The sequence below is a fragment of the Pipistrellus kuhlii genome, unplaced genomic scaffold (genome assembly GCF_014108245.1).
Source record: "Pipistrellus kuhlii isolate mPipKuh1 unplaced genomic scaffold, mPipKuh1.p scaffold_m20_p_18, whole genome shotgun sequence".
Lineage (NCBI taxonomy): Eukaryota > Metazoa > Chordata > Mammalia > Chiroptera > Vespertilionidae > Pipistrellus > Pipistrellus kuhlii.
Window position 1 is genome coordinate 18,123,770 of NW_023425493.1, and position 22,835 is coordinate 18,146,604.

At 57.8% G+C, this 22,835-nt stretch overlaps 1 protein-coding gene across 1 annotated transcript in view; it reads right to left on the reverse strand.

The window, feature by feature from the left end:
- The window catches only part of LHX4 (LIM homeobox 4), a 43,922-nt gene extending 23,715 nt beyond the window's left edge, over positions 1–20,207 (reverse strand). The window contains exons 1-2 of the mRNA XM_036442120.2: positions 20,019–20,207; positions 3,397–3,568 (exon numbers count right to left, since the gene is read on the reverse strand). Of these exons, the coding sequence (XP_036298013.1) occupies positions 3,397–3,568; positions 20,019–20,094 (248 nt within the window). The 5' untranslated portion in view covers positions 20,095–20,207. The remainder of the gene's footprint in view (positions 1–3,396; positions 3,569–20,018) is intronic.
- Between the last annotated feature and the right edge of the window lie 2,628 nt (positions 20,208–22,835).

A 22,835-nucleotide genomic window follows, 5' to 3' on the forward strand; every position in this document is an offset into this window, starting at 1 on the left:
ACCCTCATTGGCAGTGGGGAGAACCACTCCCTCCACATAGCACCCAATCACAGGGTTAATGACCTGGAATCAGCACTGGCTCTGTGGACAGCTCCCCCGCTTTACAAAAGGCTCCAGCCTCGAGACTGGGCCGTTTTAAGAAGTAGGGCGAGTGGGTACTGTGGCACAAGGACAAGAACGGTGCTAAATAAGGGGTCTGTGCATCTCCCAGGCAGCCTGGGCCTCCAACACTCGCGGGACACCGTGCAGGGGACAGAAAAACAAAACAAAACTGGTTGTAAGTTCACTGTGTAATCTCCTCTTTGACAACCGATGGGCAAGGTTTGGGGCCAAAGGACTATTTGGAGGACAGAAAAATGATGGACTAGTAAGCTTTTTCCTCAAGTCAACAAGAAGCTGAGCAGGTGCATGAGGAATGAGCAACAGAAGGCCATTCCCGCTGCGTCACCAGGAGGGAGGAGGGACAGGGCGGCCATGCCTCCCAGGGCTCCCGCCCACTGGTGAGCTGACTCTCGGCCATGGAAGATGGGGAGACCTTGAAAGAATGAACATCATTCCCGGGTGATGAAACAGCCTGAGCCAGAGTGTGGAGGTGGGAAAATGCAGAGAGTGCCTGGGCAGGGGTGTCATCCTGCCGCGGGGTGGCCCATACCTAGGAAAGCAGTGAGCCAAGGACTGGGAGGGAGGGTGGGCACAGAGCAGAAGGCTCTGGTGGTGCAATGCATCTGGAGTCCTCTCAGCAGCTGGGGGAGCGGGGTCAGGACGTGAGCTGTGAGGTAGGATGCTAGTCTGTGAGGTAGAGGGGGTGGGGGATCAGTCAGGAGGTTGCTGCTGAGCAAGGCCTGGGAACTTTCCAAATGAGAGCCACGGCCTGGGGAGGCCACGAGGCAGGGTACCAGCTGAGTGTCCTTGTTACTTTTGGTCAAGAGCCTGTGGCCCTAAACCGGTGCTAATCTCTCCACCCCCAGCCTTCTCTCTGAGCCTCTCCTGGGTCTGGGGGGACCCTCTCTCCTCATCACTACTTCTCCCAAACCCAACACTGCCCCCAAGCTGCTACCGCCCTTTCCCAAACCCGGAACCAGCCAGTCAAGGTTAAAACATCAGATGGTGTTCGCGGGTGCTTCTGGGGTCAAAAGAACTTCTCCGTGGACAAAGCCCTGGTTCTGTGGCCCTGACAGGCGTTGCCTGCACCCCACGGGCTGCCCTGCCAGGCTGGACCAGCCAGAGGTCTGATCCAGGGCCACCTCAGGACCACCAGCCCTGTCCCCTCCCTCCCAGCTCACTGGGCTTCCCGCAGGTAAGGGGGAAACTGGAAGATGGTGCCCTGGCTATGGGAGCAGGGACAACTCACCCTCCCCCCAGCTTCCTCAGTTAGATCCTCCCTCCCACACGTTCTTGTTCACAGGTGCACAGTTACATCACACACACACACACACACACACACACACACACACACACGGTGAAATCCACCCCTTCAGGGGTCCGCAAGAACAGCGTGGTGCTTGGCCAGGACACCACTGAGGGAAGAGGACAGGCAGATGCTTGCTGCCCTCTGAGGACGGGTGCGGGTGGAGGGAATGGAACTGCGTAAATGCCAGAACAAAGGAATCAGGGGGAAGGTCCCAGGCGGGGAAAGAGAGGGAAGAAAGGCTTAGCTGAAGAACCAGAGGCCCATCTCTCTGCTGGAGGATCTGTAGGGCATGCCAGCTACTGCCCCCACAGATACACACGCGCGCACACACATGTGCACACAGAGACAGCAGTGCATACCTCACCAAAGTGTGATGCCGATCGACAACGAGTGCTGCCTTCTGAACCCAGGCCATGCAGGCCGCCTCAGTTATCAAGATGATCTCTAATGTACTATTCTTTTTAAAAAATATATTTTATTGATTTTTTACAGAGAGGAAGGGAGAGGGATAGAGAGTTAGAAACATCGATGAGAGAGAGTCATCGATCAGCTGCCTCCTGCACACCCCCTACTGGGGATGTGCCTGCAACCAAGGTACATGCCCATGACCGGAATCGAACCCGGGACCCTTCAGTCTGCAGGCCGGCGCTCTATCCACTGAGCCAAACCGGTTTTGGCTCTAAAGTACTTTCCAACGCATATCGCACAGAAGTCGCTGCCATCCTCAGACATCCAAACGACTTCCTCCCCACAGTGTCAGCTTTGGGCGGGTTTGGGAGGAACCATGTTTTGCTCCAGCGCCAGCGTTTCCCTCCCTGTCTCCAGAACGCACCATCTCTGAGGGATGCACACCGCCTCTGGGGCTTGCCCACCTGGCGAGCCTCCCCCAGTCCCAGTCCCGTCCACGGGCCCCCCACACTGGGCCCCGCGTCGCTGATGGACAGCCCCCACCTCCTGTTCTTGTTTGCTGTTCTCAGCCGGTCCACGTCCACGGAAGCACCCGCCTAAGTGCCTCGGGGAACAGATCCTGGCACAGAAGGTCCAGACTAACTGCCACGGAAATACATTCCAGGAGGACCCTCACCCTGACCCAAAGCTCCAACAGGAATTTTTCGGATGGGCCCGACATCAGAATGAAAACCCAAGGCAGCCTTAAGAAGCCAGCACCCAGGGGCCAGACACGGTCCCAGGGCTTCACATAGGCTGACTCGTTCAAAGCAAGAACAACTCTAAGAGGCAGGACTATCAGCCCCGCTTTACAGGTAAGCACACGGAGGCACAGAGACGTGAAGTCATTTGCCCGAAAGCATACAATCCATTAGTGGGTTCAAACCCAGGCAGGGACTGGGCTCTTAACCAGCACATGAAACGGCCTCTTCCAAACGAGCCTGCCGGCCCTGGAGAGACAACTCCTCCAGGCCTCCAAGCCCGGCAGCAGCCTCACCAGAATCGGGATGGGACTCTCATGCACAGGCTCTGAAAGCTGCAGGAATGACACAGTCAAGAGCCCTGAGGCACCAGCTTCCCAGACAGAGGATTTGCAGGAACCCGTCTCAGTCACCCTGGGGCATGCTCCCCGGCCACTCAAAGTGAGGTGGAGACCCTGGGGTTTCCGGCAGTGAGGGGGCTGGTGACCCAAAGGGGGGCCACAGAGGAGCAGCCTCTCCACAGGAGGGTTCACTTCCCCCCAGGATAGACCTACCGCCCTCCCCACCCGGCCCCACTGCCAGCTCCTGACCCCTCCCCACCCTGCCCCACTGCCAGCTCCTGCTCCCCTCCCCACCCTGCCCCACCGCCAGGTCCTGCCCCCCTCCCCACCCTGTCCCACCGCCAGCTCCTGACCCCTCCCCACCCTGCCCCACCACCAGCTCCTGCCCCCCCTCCCCACCCCGCCCCACCGCCAGCTCCTGCCCCTCTCCACAGACGGCATGAAGTGAGGCAGACAGACCCACAGGGACAGGAGGCTGTGCCCGGCCGGGACTCACTTGAAGAAGTCCTCCTTGCAGTAGACGCTCCCGGCCCTGGAGAAGCACCTGTCCGCCAGCTGCATCTGGCAGTCCGCACACTTGAGGCAGGAGCTGTGCCAGTGTCTGTCCAGCACCTTCAGGATGAACTTGTCCAGGATGTGCTGGTTGCAGCCAGCGCACTGGGGGATCTCTGCGGGGAGAGGAGAGAGGGGCAGCGTGAGCCTTCCGCAGGGCACCGCTCATCAGATGGGCCCGGAGCCTTCCCATCCTCCCCGCCACGCCCCACCCTGTGGTCAGGAGGCCAGAAGCCAGCCTCCAGGGTTGTACAGGCCGTACATGGCAAGTGCAACCCATGCTTTGCTGGTCTTGCTTTGGGTGTCTTTGGCCCAAAAGCATCTTCTGTGTTTCTTTCTTTAAAAAAATATGTATTTTTATTGACTTTTCACAGAGGGGAAGGGAAAGAGACAGAGTTAGAAACATTGATGAGAAACATCAACCAGCTGCCTCTGCACACCCATTACTGGGGATGTGCCCGCAACCAAGATACATGCCCTTGACCGGAATCAAACCTGGGACCCTTGAGTCCGCAGGCCAACGCTCTATCCTCTGAGCCAAACCACCGTCAGGGCTATCTTCTGTGTTTCTAAGGGCCCCACAAGGCCAGCAGCAGCGGCTCACCTGGGTTACACCAGCTGCAATTCCACAGACAACCAGCAGGAAGACCCGGCCACATTCTCCTCCGTGTCCATGGCATGTTCGCTACGGGGCGGAATCCGGGTTAAAAGCATCGTCGCCCAAGCGAGCCCTGCCTAGGCACGGACTGAGAGACCATCTGGCGGAAAAAGCAAATGCCTTGTGCCGGGGTGAGCAGAGCGCGAGGTCCGGGTCGGAGGGTCTGTGGAGGTGGAGTCTCCTGAGAGCATTTCAATGAGCTGCAGCGGACACCATGGACCGGCTCCAGCAGCGACCTCCTCATGTGCCTTCCTTCCTGTGCTGCGGACCACACACCAGAAACCGGGCGCCCAGGCTCCCTTGAAGCTCAGGTTCCCATTGTGATCTAATGTCTGCCAACCAGCCGAAACCGGTTTGGCTCAGTGGATAGAGCGGCAGCCTGCGGACTGAAAGGTCCCGGGTTCGACTTCGGTCAAGGGCATGTATCTTGGTTGCGGGCACATCCCCAGTAGGGGGTGTGCAAGAGGCAGGTGTGCAAGAGGCAGCTGATCAATAATTCTCTCTCATCGATGTTTCTAACTCTCTATCCCTCTCTCTTCCTCTCTGTAAAAAAATAAAATATATTTTTTTAAATTAAAAAAAAATGTCTGCCAATCAGATGACTTACAAGGGACCTGGCCCCAGCCGGTTTGGCTCAGTGGATGGAGCACCGGCCCATGGACTGAAAGGTCCTGGGTTCGATTCTGGTCAAGGCACAAAAGAGAGGCAATGACCCATGTCTCTCTCTCCCTCCCTTCCACTCTTTCTAAAATGCAATGGGAAAATATCCTTGGGTGAGGATTAACAAAAAAAAAAAAAAAAACAACAACAACAACAACAACAACAAAAGGTGGGGGAGGGACCTGAATTGAGAACGAAGTTAAATGGAGGCACAACCATCCGGCAGGCTCCCTGGTGCAGACGTGGAGCATGCAGAGGCTATGGGTTCGGGGGTTGGGGCCTGTGATGTCCTGCTCAGTCATGGCAGAGGCAGGGGGATTCTGGGGGCTGGGAGTTCCTCCCAGAAGGCTGGCCCACACATGGCTCCACTGAGTTGAAAGCTACCTCATGCCATTTCCACGTCAATAGTGCCAGTGGATTCTGTTGTGGGCAACTCAACCCCCTACCACTGTGCTTCCCGCTCTGGGTGGCTTTCTGTCCAAGGTCTGATTTTGCTGCCATTTCATCTTTACCAAAGGATTTTGAGTCAATAAAGCATTTTCAAAACAGATAAGATGGTCAGGCTTCTGAGGTTGGATGAGTAAACAGAACCCCCGCCCCACCACCACCACCACCACCACCACCACCAAAAAAAGGAAGGCAACAAATTAACAACAAAAACACATGAAAGTGCAAGCACTTGGCTGGTGTCTCTCGCCTCTATTGAAAACAGGACCTTTGGTAACTGTTTGTTGACACAGTGTCTTCCCATCAGAAGGAGGGGATCCGCAGGGGGCAGCACCAGCGCTTCCCGCCTTGTGTGAGCTCACTGCCTAGCGCCGTGCCTGGCACACAGGCACCACCACAGAGGTTAATCGCTGGATAGATCACCGATCACACCCTCTCTCAGAAGCTCACCGGGGCACACTTCCCCGCTAGTCCCCCCCCCCCCCCCCCCCCCCCCCCCGCACATTCCAAACTGTCAACAAACCTCCTAAAACCGAATCTCTCACGAATGTCTGTTGGTTGTTGACATAATTCTAAAGTGGTAACATACGGGGAATTAGCCTCAATGGGAGAAAATCGAACACATTTAAACTATGGAAGGAAGGAGAACGCTTTCTCAAGTATGAAGTCATTTGTACCTAAAACTTACACACGGGCTGTGGGACAGGCACTCAAGGGTCATCACCAGCCCTGTCCACACCTGCCGATCCTGGACCCCATGACACCCCGACCCCAGCCTGTTCCCTCCAAGGCTCCGGCAGCCACCAACATTCGCCCGAAAGTCAGACCCCTCCGACGCCTTGCCCTTTGGCCCCATTCTCAGACCAAAATACACCATGAAAACTACCAGGAGTCACACTTGGTAAAACACGTGAACACTGGACGCTGGCTACCGGCCCCAGGTTGGATGGAGATTTTTCCCCCCAATCTCAAAAGGTTTCCTCTGTGACACAGAAACTGTTCAACCAGCAACTGCTTACCAAGGAGTCCCGATGTGCCCAGCAAAGGGCTAAGCACGGGATGACTACCGGAACCTCCATCGGAGAAGGGGGGAGAGCGCGCGCGCAGTTAAGACCATGGATTCTGGAGTTGGATGCCTGCGTTTGATTCCTGGCCCTGCTTCATAACCTTCAACAAGTTACTTTGCCTCCGTTTTCTCGCCTGTAAAAGCTGCGGTGACGGGAGAAGGGGGGAGTGGGGGGGAGGGTGTGACGATGAACTAGTGCCTCGTAGGTTCTTTGTGAAGACTAAACCAATCACCGTGTATACAGCTGGAGCTCAGTAAAGGCTTGTATCACTAGGAGATCCCTGCAGCGATCAGGTGGTAGAGGTGGTGCTGCTGAGGCCGAGGGGAGAGGAAAGTTAGAACCCACATTCGCTGGCTGGATCTCATTGCATCTTCCCAGAGTCATGACCCTCACCCCTCACCCGGAGCCTCAGAGCGCACCCACATCACACAGCCGCTCTGCAAGGCTATGGGGGCTGCTCCCTCAACAACACTCCTGCCTCTCTCCAGGAACAATCAGGATCCCCAGAGTGGCCGGGGAGGCTGTGGGTGGGCGAGAGCTGTGGATACACACAGGTGAGGCTGAGGAGTGACAGCTGATAACCGGCAGCAGGAGCAGCTCGTCCTGGTCCTGGTAGGGGTGCAGGGAGCAGACATCCCAGCGAAGAGCATCTTAATTAAAGGTTTGGGCCGGAGGGTGGGGTCTCTCCTGCTGGCATTCGCCTCCAGTCCCTGCAGCTGCGGGGCCTGGGCTTGGGGAAAGGAGTGTCAGGAAGACTGCTCTGGCCTCATTTCAAGGGAGAAGAGAGGGAAATGCTGACCAAGAAGCCTCGGGGAAGTGGTTACTGACAAAGGGGTGCAGGGACCTGTGAGCCCCAACCAGCCCCTCAATCCCCGGCACATATGGGGAGCCAGGGGGCTGGGCCTTCGGAGGCAAATTCACCCTCGGAGAACTAGACAGAGAACAGCCCTCCGGGTGCTGGGCGAGCCCTGGTGGGGGTGTGCCTGCTCCCTCCCCCCACCCCACCCCCACCTCCTGGGTCTGGGGCCAGAGGCCCCCAATTCCCACCTAATTGTTGTTTGGCCTTGCCGGGAGGGAGGAACACCGTGGCTATATTTCTCCTCCCCACTGCACAGCCCCGGGGATGAGGGCGAGGATGTATGCCCATAAAATTTATTTCGAGCAAGGTATCTAGCGGGGCCCCTTAATATGATGAGTATTCAGGAGAGAATACATTAAGGCTAATGTATGCAGGGAGGGCAGGCCGGCGGGAGCTGTGGAGGCCTGCAGGCCCAGACAACATCACTTTCAGGAACAACACTAAAAGCAGACAAGCCGCTGCAGCAGCCAGCCTGCAGGGAGGCATCCCGCCCGGTGGGGCTGGGCTGCCCAAACTTGGGGTTCTCTGAGGAAGGCCTTGGGACCGAGCCAGGGTCCTCAGGCTTGGCAAAAAAAATGTAAGGGACATACTAAAGGTGCTTTTTTTAATGAAAAAAAAGTAAGGGGAGAGATCAACCAAAGGACTTGTGTGCATGCATAAAAGCCTAACCAGAGGTCATGAACAACAGGGGGTGGGCATACGTGGGGAGGGGTTTGGGATGGAAATGGGGGGGGATGAGGACAATTATGTGACACCATAATCAATAAAGGAATTAAAATAAAATAAAACCTTCCCCACTGTAGATTTTGAGAGGAGAGAGGATTTGTAAAACAAAGGTAATGTAGAAATGCTTTAAGAGACCCATAAAAATAGTAAAACCGGGCATCCAGAGCTGTGTCAGGTCCTGAGTGCACATGACCTCAAGAATCCACACAACAGGGTGAGGGAGGTCTAATTATCCCGGTTCACAGGTGAGGAAACTGAGCTGGGGAGAGGGTAAGCAACGTGCCCAAGGTCCCGCGGTGGGGGAGCCAGGATCTGAGCCAAGCCCGAGTCAGGTGGGCTAACCTGACCCCAGAGATGGAGGCTGAGGCCTCACCCTGGCTGGCTCTACCCCATTTTATGAGAGGAGGCGGCAAAGAGAGCCTCCAAGCTGCTGGGGCAGATGGGAGCACTGACCATCTCTTTAGCAATCACGCTCCCTAACAGCTGGAGAAAGGGAAATGGGGAAACATTTGGGGCACAGGTCTGGGTCCTTTGCAGGTGTGTGTGGGATGACCCGGCGCCCTGGGGAGGCCTGGAAAAGGCGCCCTGGGGGGATCCGCTCCGCCCACCCGGGGAGCCGGCTTATGGAAGGCATCTGTCAAGTTCAGATCCCTCCCGCGCGTGCGTGAGGGGCTGCAGCCCTGTGGACTCAGATCCCACACAAGTCATTCCTTAGATTGCTGTGAAATGCAAGCTATCTGGAAAAATTTCAAAGAGCAACAACACTCACCTTTCCAAAAGCTTGCGTTAAATTATGATTTGATTTTTTTTTTTTTTTACACTTGAGAGAGAACGAGCAGGACAGCGGTTATATGGATCTCCTACCAAAGTGAAGTTGCAGCCACTGTTTCTAAGGAGCCAGGCTTTCCCTCTCCCCAGTAAAGCCAACTTATCTCCTGCAGCATTTACTGCCCCAAACCCCACCGCACAGACTGGGATAGCAGCAGACCCTGGGAGTCACTGAGAGAGTTTCATCTATAAACTCAGTTCCCAATAGAAGAAGTCATTTCATTTCAGATGAGAATGTTTATCTGCGCACAAGTGGTGTGTGGCGATGCTCCTTCCTGGGACCCTGGGGAGGGAAGCTCAGGCATGACGGACCACGATGCCCCTGGGACAGCCAGCTCATCTCAGAGAAGCTGGGCCGCACAGTGCAACACCCCCCCTCCCAGCAGGCCCCTCCACCAGCCTCTGTGTCCTGCAAAGTGACGGCTGAAGGCACAGACCTATCCTCCTAGGCACACGTGCACACATACAGTTCACACACAGGCACACCATAGAGAGAAACACACACAATCCCAAAGGTTACCCTGTACACAACACATACATAGTATATTCACAGTCACACACATATCCACATATACTCAGCACACTTACACACATACATACATACACATATCCATATGTACACAAATATGTATTACTGACACACACACACGCACACACACACCCTCACGCACAGGCCAGCATCGCTTTTCTGGGAACAAAGCTCTGAGTCTGGCTGGGAGGCCATCTCTGACGGAGGGGGTGTCCCACCCAGGCAGCGGGAAGAGGGGCAGTGAGTGAAGCAGAGAGCGAGGCAGCGAGGCGGAAGCAGAAACATTGTTCGAATGCTCCTTTGGAAAACCACTGGGGGGGGAGGGGTGAAAGTTTTCAGTTCTGTGCGTTCAGACCTTCAAATCTTTAGGTTTGCCAAACTGTTGATAATACCCCCCAGATCAGACTGTCTGCCAGACCTGGGATCGGATCCTCTTTCCACCAGCGTCGCCTCTTGGAGCCTCCCTTTCCTTCTCTGTAAAACGGAGACACCACCACCAGCCCCTCGGCTGCTGTGCAGTCACATCAGATAGCAGACACCTGGTCACCAATCCCTCTGTCCCAGCCCCACGGCCAGCTCCTCTCTCCACTCCCGGGCCACTCTCCAGCAAGGTGAATTCACACTGTCGGTCTGTCAGAACTATTTCATGCTTTATTGTTTTCCAGTGCACTGTCTTTCCCTCCCTCGCCCTGTCATCCCGTTAGCTCTAAAGCACCCCGAAGGAAGGAGCGCAACCCTTTCTAACCAGCGCCAGTCCGGGCTGTGAACAGATCATGCAGCGTTACAAGGCCTCAGGTGTTCTCAGGATAAAGAAGTCTGGCAGGTTCTTTCGGCAAATCCCCCGGACCTGGGACCCCTCCCCACCCGTGAAGTGAGAACAGGGGCGTTGGGGCCACCAGCTGCCTGGCCTCCCTTCAGTTGTGCCGGAATGTACATAAAGCAAGAATGGGCTGAGTTCAAATTGCCATGTAAGCGCTTCTAGGGTTTTTCTGGGAACATCTAAATGCTCAACAAAAAAGAGCCTGTGTCTGCTGGGTGAGAGATGGCGAGAAGCCCTCCGCCTGCAGCTGGGACCCACTTCATCAGGAGGCCTGTGACACCCACAACAGAACGCCCGGCCCCCGAGGCACCAAAGGGCTGCTGCAGGGGCACCGAGGGCCCATTTCCTCTGAGCGGCCCATCAGAGAGTGGGCTCCATTTTAAATCCCCAAATTCCCCCATCAGTGAAGTTCCAGAAAGCTGGTGAGCGGGAGAGATAAAAAGGGCTGATGCGGTCCCTGGGAGACCAGATGGCCCATACCCCTTAGTGAATGTGATAACTGCTATGCCACTGTATTCCTGGCTCGCATCTCTTCATCTCCCAGGAAGTGCTCTCCAGGCACGGCAGGGAGAGGGGGGGAGAGGGAAGGAGGGAGGAGGGGGGGAGGCACGGGGGAATGCCGCCTGAAGCATTTCAGAAATGGCCTGTGTGTTCATGTGATTTTAATTCTTTGAAAAATAGTGTTTTCTCCCTCTCTGGTCACAAAAGGTCAACAAGGTGAGGGGGAAATTTTTTCTTGTTTCACTAAAGAGACTACAATTAGAATCAACCCTCTCAACCAGAACTTGTAAAGAATATTTAAGAAAGTGCACCCTCCTGGGAAAATAGGATTTCAGATATTTCCATTGGAATGATAACGCTGACAAATAATGTAATATACGTAAAAAAAAAAAATGGGTTTTTCTCTACTGAGAGGAACCATGGTCATTTAGCCGTCCTGTGAGATCAGAGTAATATTTTGTCAAATGTGGACCGAGATGGGCCATTTCGGAGTCCTGAGCGGGAGGCACTGCTTTTTAAACTGCCTTTTGGGTCAACAGAATTCCTTTCTGTTTCACAACAGTTTCCGCCGGCAGCCTCCTGCCCAGGGCGAGGCTGTCCTTGCTTCTCTCTGGGTGTGAGGTCTGCTGCCAGGTCTCCCTCTTCCCGGAGCTCACAATAGCTGGGAGCACTTCAGCCCACGGAGGGCGGGCGGCTCCATCCGCTAAACGGAGCCCGGACTCTGGCCAGCGCTCCCTGAGCTCCGAACTTTGTCAGGCAAACCTGCGAGCCATTGACTCCTCCCGGAGAACCTGTGAAGAGTCCGGGTCTCCATCTAAAAGGGCTTCCCTGAGGGCACACAGCTGGGGCCACGTGGGGCTGGAACCTTCTTTTTCTCTGGGACGGATTGTGTGTGTGTGTGGGGGGGGACAGAGGGAAGAGGGAGACTTTCAACAGCGCTCACCAGTCACCTCTCTCTGGCGGCTTTCGCCCCAAATCCTTTTGCTGGTGACTTCCCTCCAGGAATAGGTCATTGTTGGTGTTTGTTTGTTTTTTGTTTTTAGCTCTGTCTCAACATTTGGTTCCAAAAATACATAATTTTGTTTATTTCTTAAGTTTCTTGACTGACTACAGATTGGAAGGAGAGGCCCAATGGGGCTTCATGGAAACACACACACACACACACACACACACTCACACGAGCGCACGCGCAATTAAAATATTATGCAAATGTTGTTCTTGGAATTCTCCACGCCTCCCCCAATGATGAGAAAACTACAGTCCATGGCAGACTTCCTTGCTCCCATACCCAAGGTTCCCCGAGTCCTGAAGCAGGAGGACCCCTTTTAAAAGGCAGGCTGGGAAAACACTCAGGGGGGCTTACTGGTTTGGTCTGGGCATGACTAATTCGAAGGTGCATCAGCGTTAAGGCCACAGGGACATACCTGGCGTGGAGCCTGCCTGAACTCAGACCTAAATTCTCGAATATCCCTGTCTAAGGCTTATACCAGAGGCATAGCTACACTGAAATTCAATTAACTGAAAGCTCTACCTCTGGCTCTATATTTCAAAAACAAGACTTTCCAATTCAAAGTTGCCACCACCACTGCAGACAATAAAATCCTGTCGTCTGACCACAATGTCCCTTTCAGACCACCTGGCAATTGTGCGGGAGGGAATCCGGACTCATGGGTCCGCACACGCTGTAAACCTGGGATGGAGGACGCAGTTCTACACCTCACATCCTGACTCATGTTCTCCCTCCACCCCCTCCTGGCCCTTTATTTGCCATTTCCCTGTTAAAGACGATTCATTTTTCTTGAATGATTTATGACTTCCTTGTTTATGTTTCCCTTATTCTAAACCAATGTATCTTGAAGAGACCAAATGTTTTATACATTTTCTTTTAAGGGATCTTCATGCCCTAGGACGCATCATCTCATAAGCATCAGAGCTGAAGCACAAGATTCCAGAGTTAATTCTTTAACACTTACGGCGAAAAGGTGCATTGAACATCATGGTATTTTTGGGGGACAGGGACAACAGAATTCAACAGAGATCTGGGCCAGCCACAAAAACAATGGGAAAGTCTATTTTTTTTTTTTTTAAAAATCAGCATTCCACTTACGGTAAATCATATTCTCAATGATCACCATATTCACTTGCATACTTTAAAGACACACCATTCTACACATGTCTTATCCGATGTCTAGTGCTTTCTATTTGTCTCGACAAATGATTAACAACCAGAAACAAAGTCAGAAAAGTCCTCCTCTTATCAGAAATGATCATGGAACACCGTCTTTCCCTCAGCTTCTCCGGAATCCTTCTCACCACCCACCGGGCCTGTGTGCTTCCCTCGTAGCCGGGGGCCCCTGGGGAACTCGCCTTTGTTCTTCTTCTGCTTAGACAGCTCCAACATAGTCCCCTCTTCAATAAAAAATCAAATTCAAAAGCATCCCGGGACACTTCCCATGTGACCGGTTTAAGAATGAATTTGGATCACGAGCCTTGGAGTAAATAAAACACACAATGCACACATGGAGTTGCAGGTGGAGAGTTACCTCCCAGGCTGCACATGGACACAGAATTCCGTCATCTTCACTAGGCTACGTGTTCTCAGGAATTGCAGCTAAAACAGAAAATCGCATCCCACAAACCCAGGGCCATCTATGGGAATGTCCCCAACACATCTCTGCTTCCACTGCGTCGACAGGTTGAATCCCTGCTGCGTCTCCACAGTGTTTCCTGGTGTCTCCGTCTGCAGCTATATTCCCTGTTTGCCAACCCCCCTCATAGGAAGAAACTTTCCATTAATCTGGCTGCAAGTTTTGCCTCTATTAAGCTATTTCCAGGACCAATCCCTTCACCCCTGAACATTACAATTACAGCAAATTATACGTTAAAGACACTTGAGGGTGAGATACGGCAGTAAAACATCTGTGGCTGGACCCAGACTGACAGAGCGAGGCGGGCGGGGAGCGCTGAAACCAGAAATCCACCAAAACAACAACAGAAGTTAGGACCTGCTTCTCCAGCCCTCCACGGACACAGTTCACCCCACGAAGAACATTTTCCGAGGGCGAATTCATCTCATTTGCCCATTAGACCCAACCTGTCCGCCTACCCCCAACAGCAGTGGCTCAACATGGTTGATTTGTGCTCCGTTTTGATCAGGGCTCCTGTAAAAATGGTTAGCTTAATTCTGTCTTGAACCCAGAAATGGCCTCATCCTCCCAGGCCTCCCAGAAAGAGGGCGGGAGGCGACCTCGCCACCCTGCAGCCTGCTGAGTGCTCCACCACCAAGGAAACCTCTTTGCTGTGAATTCAGACACAAACGCAGCTCCTCCCCGCACGGATTTCACGGAGGAAAGGTGAGAAGGGAGGGAGGGAGGGAGCGTGAGAGAAGGAAGACATTCAGGCCACCGCGGAATTTCACTAAAAGCAGGAGCTCCCGTTGGCTCACATCTGTGCTAGGGCGCTGTTCACACTCACCCCAGCGAAAAGGCCAACAGACCACAAACCCCCACTCCCCCGCGCTCTCCCAACCCAGCAGTTCCTAGTGCCCACAGCTGCTTCCCTCCGCCTCCAGCCTGGGGCATCCCAAAGAGGGACCAGCATCCCTCCCTCCCATCAGCTAAAGCGTCCCGGCCTCCATGCATTCCCAAGTTCTTCCGCTCTGACCCTGACAAATTCCCCTAATGGAAAGAAATGACAGCGGTCCTCCATCCAGAGCCACCAGCTTCCCACCCCCGCCTCCCCACACATCTCCCGTTTGGAGAAGGAAATGAATGTCCCCGCCAGAGGAAGCCGCCGCCCCCGAGCCCCACCAGAGCCTCCGAGGAGCTCTCTCCCCAGGCGCGGGGAGGTCAGCCCCGGAGCTCACCTCCCCCCCCCCCCCCCCCCCCGCCCGCAGGTGCCACCCCGCCCCGCTCCCGGCTAATCCCGCGCTAAGCGGTCCCTAATTGCCTAGGGCTCCGAGTCAAAGGGCACGGCCACCCGGGGCCAGGGGGGCGGTTACCGCCGTGGACTATTTGGGGCTGCAGGGCTGTCCACACCTGGCCCGCGGGGTCACCGGGTCACCGCTCCGCACACACCACACACCGTTCCTGCTGTCTCCTCGGCGGGAAGAAATCACTTCGCCGGCTCCCTCCGGCCTCCCCCACCCACACCTCACCCCCAGGCGGGCTCGGTGTTTACAGATTCACCTGGAATTTCCCGTCGGGAAGGCGGGTCTCCGGGGCGCAAGGAGGGCTCCCGGCGCTCTAATTCCCGGAGCGGCCCGCGCGCATTCCCGCCCGGACGCCGCTGTGTGCCGGGGGTCCGGGGGCCGGAGCCCCTCCTTCCGCCGCCCTTCGCCGGCCCCCCGCTGCTCCCCGCTGCTCCCCGCTGCTCCCCGCTGCTCCCGCCGGCCCCCCGCGTCTCCCCGCCGCCCCGCCCAGGCTCTGCGAGTAATTCCTGATCAGTTTCCGAGGCAGGTCCTTGTCCAGACGTTCGCCCTGCCTACTAAGTAGTAGTAGCAATAGCAATTTAATAATAATAACAACAACAATAACATCCCGTCCTGGGTGAAGCCGACCTCGGAGCCCGGGGGGGAGCCCGCGCCGGCCCCAGGTCAGTCGCGGCCCGGCCCCCTCCCGGGCCCTCGGGGCCACCTGCGGCCGCGCCGTTCGCCTTCCCGGGCCCGGGCCACCAGCTCCTCTCCGGCCGCCTCCAACTCACACCGCGGGCCGCCGGGCCGAGACCTGCTCCCTCCGGGGCCCCCGGCCCCTCGAGGTCCGCCGAGCGCGGGGAGCAGCGCGGGGAGCCCCCCAGGCGCACGCACCCGGTCCCCGCCGGCACCTGGGGCTCCGGGCGGGAGGAGCCGCTCCCCGCCGAGGGGAACCGCTTTCTGGGGTTAAAAGTGACCTCGTGGGTCAAAAGAAGCCTCCCGCTGCCGGCGCGGGCGTTTGGGTCCGAGCTCCCCAAGGCCCGGTGTGAAGTGGGGGGAAGCGGGGGCTCCGCCGGGCTCCCCACGCTGGAGCTCAGCCTGCGCCCCGCTTCCTCCCCAGTTCCTGCCGCCGGGGCGCCCGGGATGAGGAGGAAAGGACCGGCGAGGCGGCCGGGGAGGACGGGCCGCGGCGCGGGGGGCGCAGCCTCTGTCCCATTCGCAGCCGCGACCTCCGACCCCTTCTCTTCTCGGGGTGCGGGACCCGGCGCCCCCAAATCCGGCGCTTCCCCCAGGGCACCCCGTCTGCACCCACCTCTCCCGGCGGCGGGCGGCCTTCTAGCGCTCCGGGCGCAGCGGGACGGCGAATGCCGGAGGGACCAGCGTCGGGGCGGCTCCCGGCGGCTCTGCCCTCGGGCGGGCGTCCGGCCCGGGCGCGGCGGGGCCCCTCGGGTCAGGCTCTCGGACCTGAGGACGCCGCTCCGCCCCGGGCGCCGGGCTCTGTGTCCCGCGAGCCTGTGCGGAGCGAGGGGCACCTGGGCTTCTCTCCGCTCCACCGCCCCCGGGCCTCACCGCGCACCCGCCGCACCTGCGGGCCGGCCCAGGTGAGGCCGCTCCGGGAGCGCCGGCCCGGCCTCCGGAGGCTCCCCGCGCCCGGCGCCTTTCCGACCAAGGCAGCGGCCGGGCCCTCTCGCCCTCCGCCATCCTCCGCCCGCAGCCACGTTCACCTCGGTTCTCCAGGTCCCGCGGGGGGCGCGCAGCCCTGGCCTGGGCTGAGTGAACCCGAACCCGAACCCGTGAGGCCCGAACCTGCTGGCGGCGGCCCGTGGGCTCGCACCTGGACGTGTCTGCGGCGCGGGAGGCAGGTGTGCGGCGCGGGAGGCAGCTGCTGGAACACCTGAACCGGAGCCTGGAGAACATTTACTGATGTTTGTGTCTCCCCTCCTTCCCCGCACCGCGACAACCCCAAAACCTCCGACAGACACACCTTAGTCCCACCAAACCTTCCACAGACACTCCGTAGTCGGGAGTGGGAGAGCGCGCCCAGCGGGGCCTGAGGCCGCCTCAGCCCTTCCCAAAGGGCCTGGGGGGAGAAGCGGGAGGAAGGGGGGGAGCGGGGCGCCCAGAGGAGTCCTTCACCCAGATCCTCCCGAACACACGGTCAGACACCCTTCCCCACAGCTTCGGGGTTCCTAAGAGCTGCAGAAGTAGGTATGTTAGGAGAGGAGGAAGGAGAGGAGACGCCAGGCCTGTTCCCCATTTCCCACCCCGGCCGGACCCAGCAGCGCTCCTTCCCCCGGCGGCCCAGCTCCCGCCAGGAACGCGGGCAGCAGGTGCCCAGACAACATGGGCGAGATGCCCGCCTCCTGCCTGTCCAGAGCCCTCTGGGCCGGCGAGAGGGGTGGGGGAGGGGGGGCTGTTTTATTCCGGAGGTGAGAGGCGGCCTCAAGGGTTAGGACTCCGATTGCTCCGACCCTCCAGGGAGGCGGAGGGGACCGCTAGGCAGAGACAGGATGTGCCTGGACCAGGAGGGACCTTCAACCCTACATCGCAGTCCAAGGGCCAGAGAAGGAAAAAACACCAAGCCCTTTCAAAAGGGCCAAAGGGCCTTGAGCTCCGACTGGACATGACCCCATGGAGGGGCCTCCCGAACACAGAGCCCCGGCCGCCCGGGGCCAGGAGTGGAGTTCTGAGATTTGAGTTTCTTAGGAAACACTAATGGGAGGCAGGATGGGGCTGGGATTCAGGGGACTGGGCTCTGCTCTCCACCCCAGGCTGCTCCTGGATGATTCCCAGTGGCCTCCGCTGATTCTTCCTGAGCTTCTTGTCCCAGAGGCCACCCACCCCCTCAAACCCATGGATCCCTCCCCCCCACACACACAGTCTGTCTGGTAAAGTCCCAGACCCGTGGGGCCTGGTCCGGAGCCCCAGGGCTGTGGGGGCTTCAGGCCCCAACGCCCAGCCACCTCATCTACCAGATCCTGCAGAGCCAGCAGCGGTGTGAGGCCGGGACACAGTGTAAGGAAGAGGACCGTGCGGAGAGGAGAAATTAGTACATGACTTGGCAAGGGAGAGTGCATGCACCTCGGCCATCCCCAAAGAAGCAGAAGAATATTCTGGAGCCCAGGGCACCAGAGGCACCGAGGTTGGGGATCCCTAAGCCTGTGCCCCCAAGTGCTTCAAGTGTGTGGAAGGAGCAGGGCATGTGTATGTGTGTGTGTATGTGTGTATGTATGTGTGTGTGGGGGCAACCCAAACCTCACAGTGGTGGGATGGAGGGACCCTAGTTGAGAGCCTCTCCTCTCCCCAGACCCAGGTCTAAACCCCCACAGGCTGGGATTACCCTCCCTCCCTGAGGCCCAAGAACCTCGCCCCCACATGAAGTTCTTAGGCCATAGGCCCCCTGTGTCAGAGAAGAGAACTGTGTAGTGTGTGAGGGGACCCTGCCCACCTATGCCCAGCTCCCAGCACCAACAGCTTAGCTCACAGGCGGCGGCCAGGTTTGCTGCAATGGGGTTGGGCAGAAGCCACACAGATCCTAAAAGAAAAAGAAAAGGCTGCATCCCAAAGTCTCCCAGGCCAGCCCAGGCCGCAGCCCAGGCCCCGGGCAAGACAAAAGGAGAGAGAGAGAGACCACCCCTCCTGGCTGGGCACTGCCTCCCTGGGCCACCCTGGAGGAGTCCCCTTTTTCTACCCCGCGGTCTCCCACAGTTCCAGCCCAGACCAGGAGCCCTGGCCAAACTGCAGCTTTGGAGGCAAGTGCTGGGCATTTCAGGAAACGGAGCTCCTGACGTGGAAATCACAACTGTCTCTCTGGACAAGAGAAACAAAAAGGGAGACCATCTGAGAAAGGCTGTCAGGGCCTCGCCTATCCATCCTGTGCTCCAGTCCTAACGGACAGCCACGGTGAGCGCGCAGAGCGCTGGGGAACAGGGACAGCGGCACACACACTCTCCTGCTGGCGCAGAGCTCAAGAACTTGCCATCAGCTTAGGGACTTGCAGCACTTTTGCCAGGGTTTGTGTTTTGGGCAGGGGCTGAGGACCCGCTCCTTTCCTGCCTGTGGTGGGGAGGGGACAGTAAGGGGGGCAGTGAACCCCCAAAACCTTCTACAGTCACACCTTAGTCAGCAAACCCCGCAAGGCACCGCGCAGACGTGAAACTGTCAGCACCTGACAAGATGAGGCACACAGGATAGCTGTGGGCTATTAGGGAAGAAGCAACCTGAGTAGGTTTGGGTGACACTATGCTCTTCTAGTCCTTTCTCAGAAACTTCAGGGAAGCCGGGGACACACGTAGCTAGTCAGCCTGCCTTTTGCGGTTTGGCCAGGACTGGAGCCCTGCCTGCCATGGTGACCGGGGCGCAGGAGGCGCTGGTGCGCCCCAGTGCCTAGGTGGGCAGCATCCTAGGATGAACCGGTCCTTAACTTAAAAGAAACCTACGCTAAAGAAGTCGGGGGCGGAAGCACAGCCCATGGGCAAGCGGAGGGAAAGAACCTCTCGCCTCTCCGTGGTGCTCAGGGGCGACCCCCAAAACCCTCCAGCCTGCGGAGCAGGATTCGCGCCCCCTCCCCCCCTCCCCCCCGCACGAGCTCGACTCTTCAGGACCGGCTCCGGGTCCCACATAGATTCCCTACAGCAGATTCTCGTCCCGGAGTAGGGGATAGAGGATGCCTCCCTGCGGGAAAGTCCCTGCGCGCACACCTATGCACACACAGACACACAGGAGGTAAGCACGCCCGGAGCCCCAGCTCCCGCTGCCAGGCTGATGTCAGGCGCGGGAAAGCAGGCGGAGGGCGAGCCAAGCGCTATCCACCCTGGTCTCCCGTTCCCGAGCCCAAGACCTCCCGAGAGCCCGCCCTCGCCTGCACACAAGCTGCTCCCTGAGTTCCCAACTTCGTCGCGGTGCTTCTCCCTCTTCCCATTCCTTGCTACATGGAACATGGCGAGCGGACTCCCCCTCTAGGCGCAGGCGGCCTGGGCGGCGCAGGCGGCACCGGCGGCACCAGCGGCAGCGGCAGCGGCAGCGGCGGGGACGCACCGGGCGCGCGTGCCCTGCGCGCGGGGACGGAACGTGCGACCTGGGCTCCGGCGCCGCCAGCCCCCAGGGCGGGGAGGTGGGGGCGAGGGAGGCGCTCTCCAACGTCCCGCCAGCGAGGGTGAAGTTGCTGTACCTACAACTGGGATCTCTGACAGTGGCCCCCGGCGGGATGGGGGCGAGGAGGATTTGGGGAGACCACCCAGCGCTCAGGCCTGCCCTGCAAGCTGGTTCCCCTGGTGTCCCCAAACGGCCCTCTCCCCGATGGTCCTAGAAAAGCCACGGGCTGGGGATGCCGGCTTCGGCACTCTCGGATCTGGAAGGCTTTCCCTTTCCGCCCCCAAAGCCAAGAGCCGGGCCCTTCGCCCCTGCCCCGTGACCGCCTCTGCGCCCCGGGCTGCCCCGCGCCCCGCCCGGCCCCCTCGGTCTGTCCTGGCTGCGCGCAGCGTCCGGCCCGCCCCGCACCAGCCGGGGCAGCCGGCTGCCTTGTTATTAAATTAAACCAGCGAGAAAGGGGGGTGTCTTACGTGGCATCGGCACACCAAGCATCTCCGGGAGCCCCTTGGCAGCCCCCTCCGCGGGCACGGCCGCGCTCTGCATCATCTCGGAGGAGCGAGAGCCAGCGAGGCGCAGCAGTCTACGGAGATCTCTCGCTCGCCCGCTCGCTCTCGAGCTGGATTCAGGAATTTGAAAATAATCATAAAAAGCCCAGCCAGGCCGCCGCCGCCGCCGCCGGAGGAGTCACGGCGGAAGCAGGACCCTCCCCCTCTCCGGGAGGATTCCACAGGCTGGCCGCCCCCCTCCCCCCCGCCGGTCCTCCGTCCCTTTCAGATCCCTTTGATCTCGCTCTCCCGGGCTGGTGCACATCCCGGTGGAGACGCTGTTGCTGCAGCCCTGGCTTTTCTCCCCTCCTCCCTCCCTCCCCGCCCGCCCCTCGCCCCCTCCCCCTCCCTCCACCCTTCGCGTGCCGGACGCCGCCGGGGAGGCCGCGGTCACCCGGCGTTTGATTCATTCACTCTGCAGGCGCGGCCATGACGTCGCTTTCCGCAGGGAGGCCCGCCCTCCAGCCGGTCCCCCCGGCCGGGCAGGGAGCGGCGGACACCGGTCAGAGTTGGGGGGGGGGGGGGAGTCCTGGCGCCCCGAGTGGGGCCGACGGTGCGGGAAGGCGGGGCCGCATGGCGTGGGGAGGGGCCTCTCGGGCAGTCCCCCACCCCCACCCCACCCGGCCCCTGGCTCCCGGGTATAAATACTGCGGCGTTGTGGACAGCGGCAGCAGGTGGTCCGGGCGGCGGCGCTCAGGGCTGGCGGGTTTCTGCGGGTCCTCCGGGGGTTCCCCCAGCCCCTCCATTCGGACGCAGGGGCGAGGAGGGGCGGGGCAGACCCTCCTGGGGCCCGGGCTGCACCGCGACGCCGTCCCCCCTCGTGCGCTCTCCGGTCCCAGGCTTCTCTCTCTCCGCCTGGGACTGAACGCGCTCCGTCATCAGCGGGCTCCACCATCCTCTTCCTCTTTCTCTCCCGGCCGGTTCCTTTCCCTCCGGCGCTCCCCAGGCTTGGCTCTCTCTCTCCCCCGCGGCTGGATGAGGCTGGGCCAGGACAGCCGGTCCTCCGGGCCCGGAGCGCGCGTCACACAGGGGAAGGGGCCGGGGACCGTGCGCGGAGGGCGCGCCCCCTCCTGCCGCGGCCTGCAGTCCGCTCTCCCCTCTCTCCCCACCCGTCGGTGCCCCTTGTTTTTGGGCGACAGGGCCTCCCTGGGCGCTCAGCCCTGGTCCACTCGGCCCGGTAAGGCCCTGGGTCTCGGGAGACCGCTTAGCCCGCTGCCACCGCGGGCGCTTTGAAACAATTCCGACCTCGCGCCTGCAGGCAGGACGCCCGGGCTCCGCAGCGAGGGGCCGTGTGCTGCTTATTGCAATTACAAGACGCACATACACGCTTACATTCTCAACGCAGGTTCCCGGAGGAGAGAGCACAGAGGCCCACTGCCGGCGCAGGTCTGCATGGAGGCTCTCTGAGGCTGATCACACACCCGACGCCGCCTGACTGCAGGCAGCGCCGAGGCCGCAGGAAACCAGCGCGGCTCCGGATCCCGGCCCGCGCGTCACCCCCTCTGCGTTTTCCTTGCAGAGATTGCAGGCAGATGTGTCCGCCCGCCCGGCACAGTGAGGCCCAGCTCGCGTGGGAAGAGGGACTGGGTACCCTCTCCAGCCTTCGTGCACGTCCCTTTTTTTTGCTTTTGTTTTTGTTGTTGTTTGTTTTTGTTGTGGTTGTTTTTTGTTTGTTTCCTGGTGTTGTCCCCAAACTGGGGACACTAGGGTTGGAGAGGGACGAGCCTGAGGGTGGGGGCAGATGGCATGACCACCTGCACTTAGCATTTGTCTTCAGTGTCACAATGGCTTCTGTGGCTACTGGCACTGGGTTTGGCATATTTCTTCCCGGTTTACCTGTGAGGTGACTCCAGTCCCCAAGGAAAAAAAGAAAAAGGCAAAGAATCGGGTGGCATTTTCAGTGTTTCCTACAAAAATATCACTAGTAAACAAACACGGGGAAGTGCCAGCCTCTGTCAGTAAAGACAAGCAAATTAAAACATCACAGTACAGACCTCCTTTCACCTGTTAAATGAGAGGTACCAGATACTCTCACAAATGTAGCTGGTATGCGTTATAAACTCTTAAATCCGTATGGAAAGCAAGTTGGCAATTTGTATCAAATCCATAAAACTTTCTCATACCCTTTAGCTCATGTAATTCCACTAGTACACACAATAATAATGAAAAAAAATAGTTTCCTGCATGAAGATATTATTACAGCATTATGATTTGGAGAAAAATAACCTATTAGATGCCCCCACAAAATAAAAGACGTTTAGTGAAATATGTTAAATTTATTTGGAAATGCATTCTACAATTATTAAAACTAATTATGAAATCTAGCAACATGGAAATGAAGACCAAGTTTTAAAAAATCAGGATGCAATACTATATGATTTTAAGTATTAGAAAAATGTTAACAGTGATAATACCCACTGTTGATGAGGATGTTCAGAAATTAGAAAACAATTTCCTGATGGGAATTTAAAAAAAGGACAGTGTCTTCTGAGGGCATTTTGGCGATATGTTTTATAGCCTAAAAAATTGACCCAATTCATATGGGAAATTATCCATAGACAATAATCAAGAATATTTATAAGGATAGAATTGCAAGGAAGTTCATAACAATTTAAAAAGAGAATAACCTACATATCCAACAATAGGGGATTATGAAATAAATTTGAGTAAATAAAATGGAATGCCATGTAGTCGTTAGAAAATACATCAGAAGGATATTATTAATGTAGAAAAGTGTTTGAG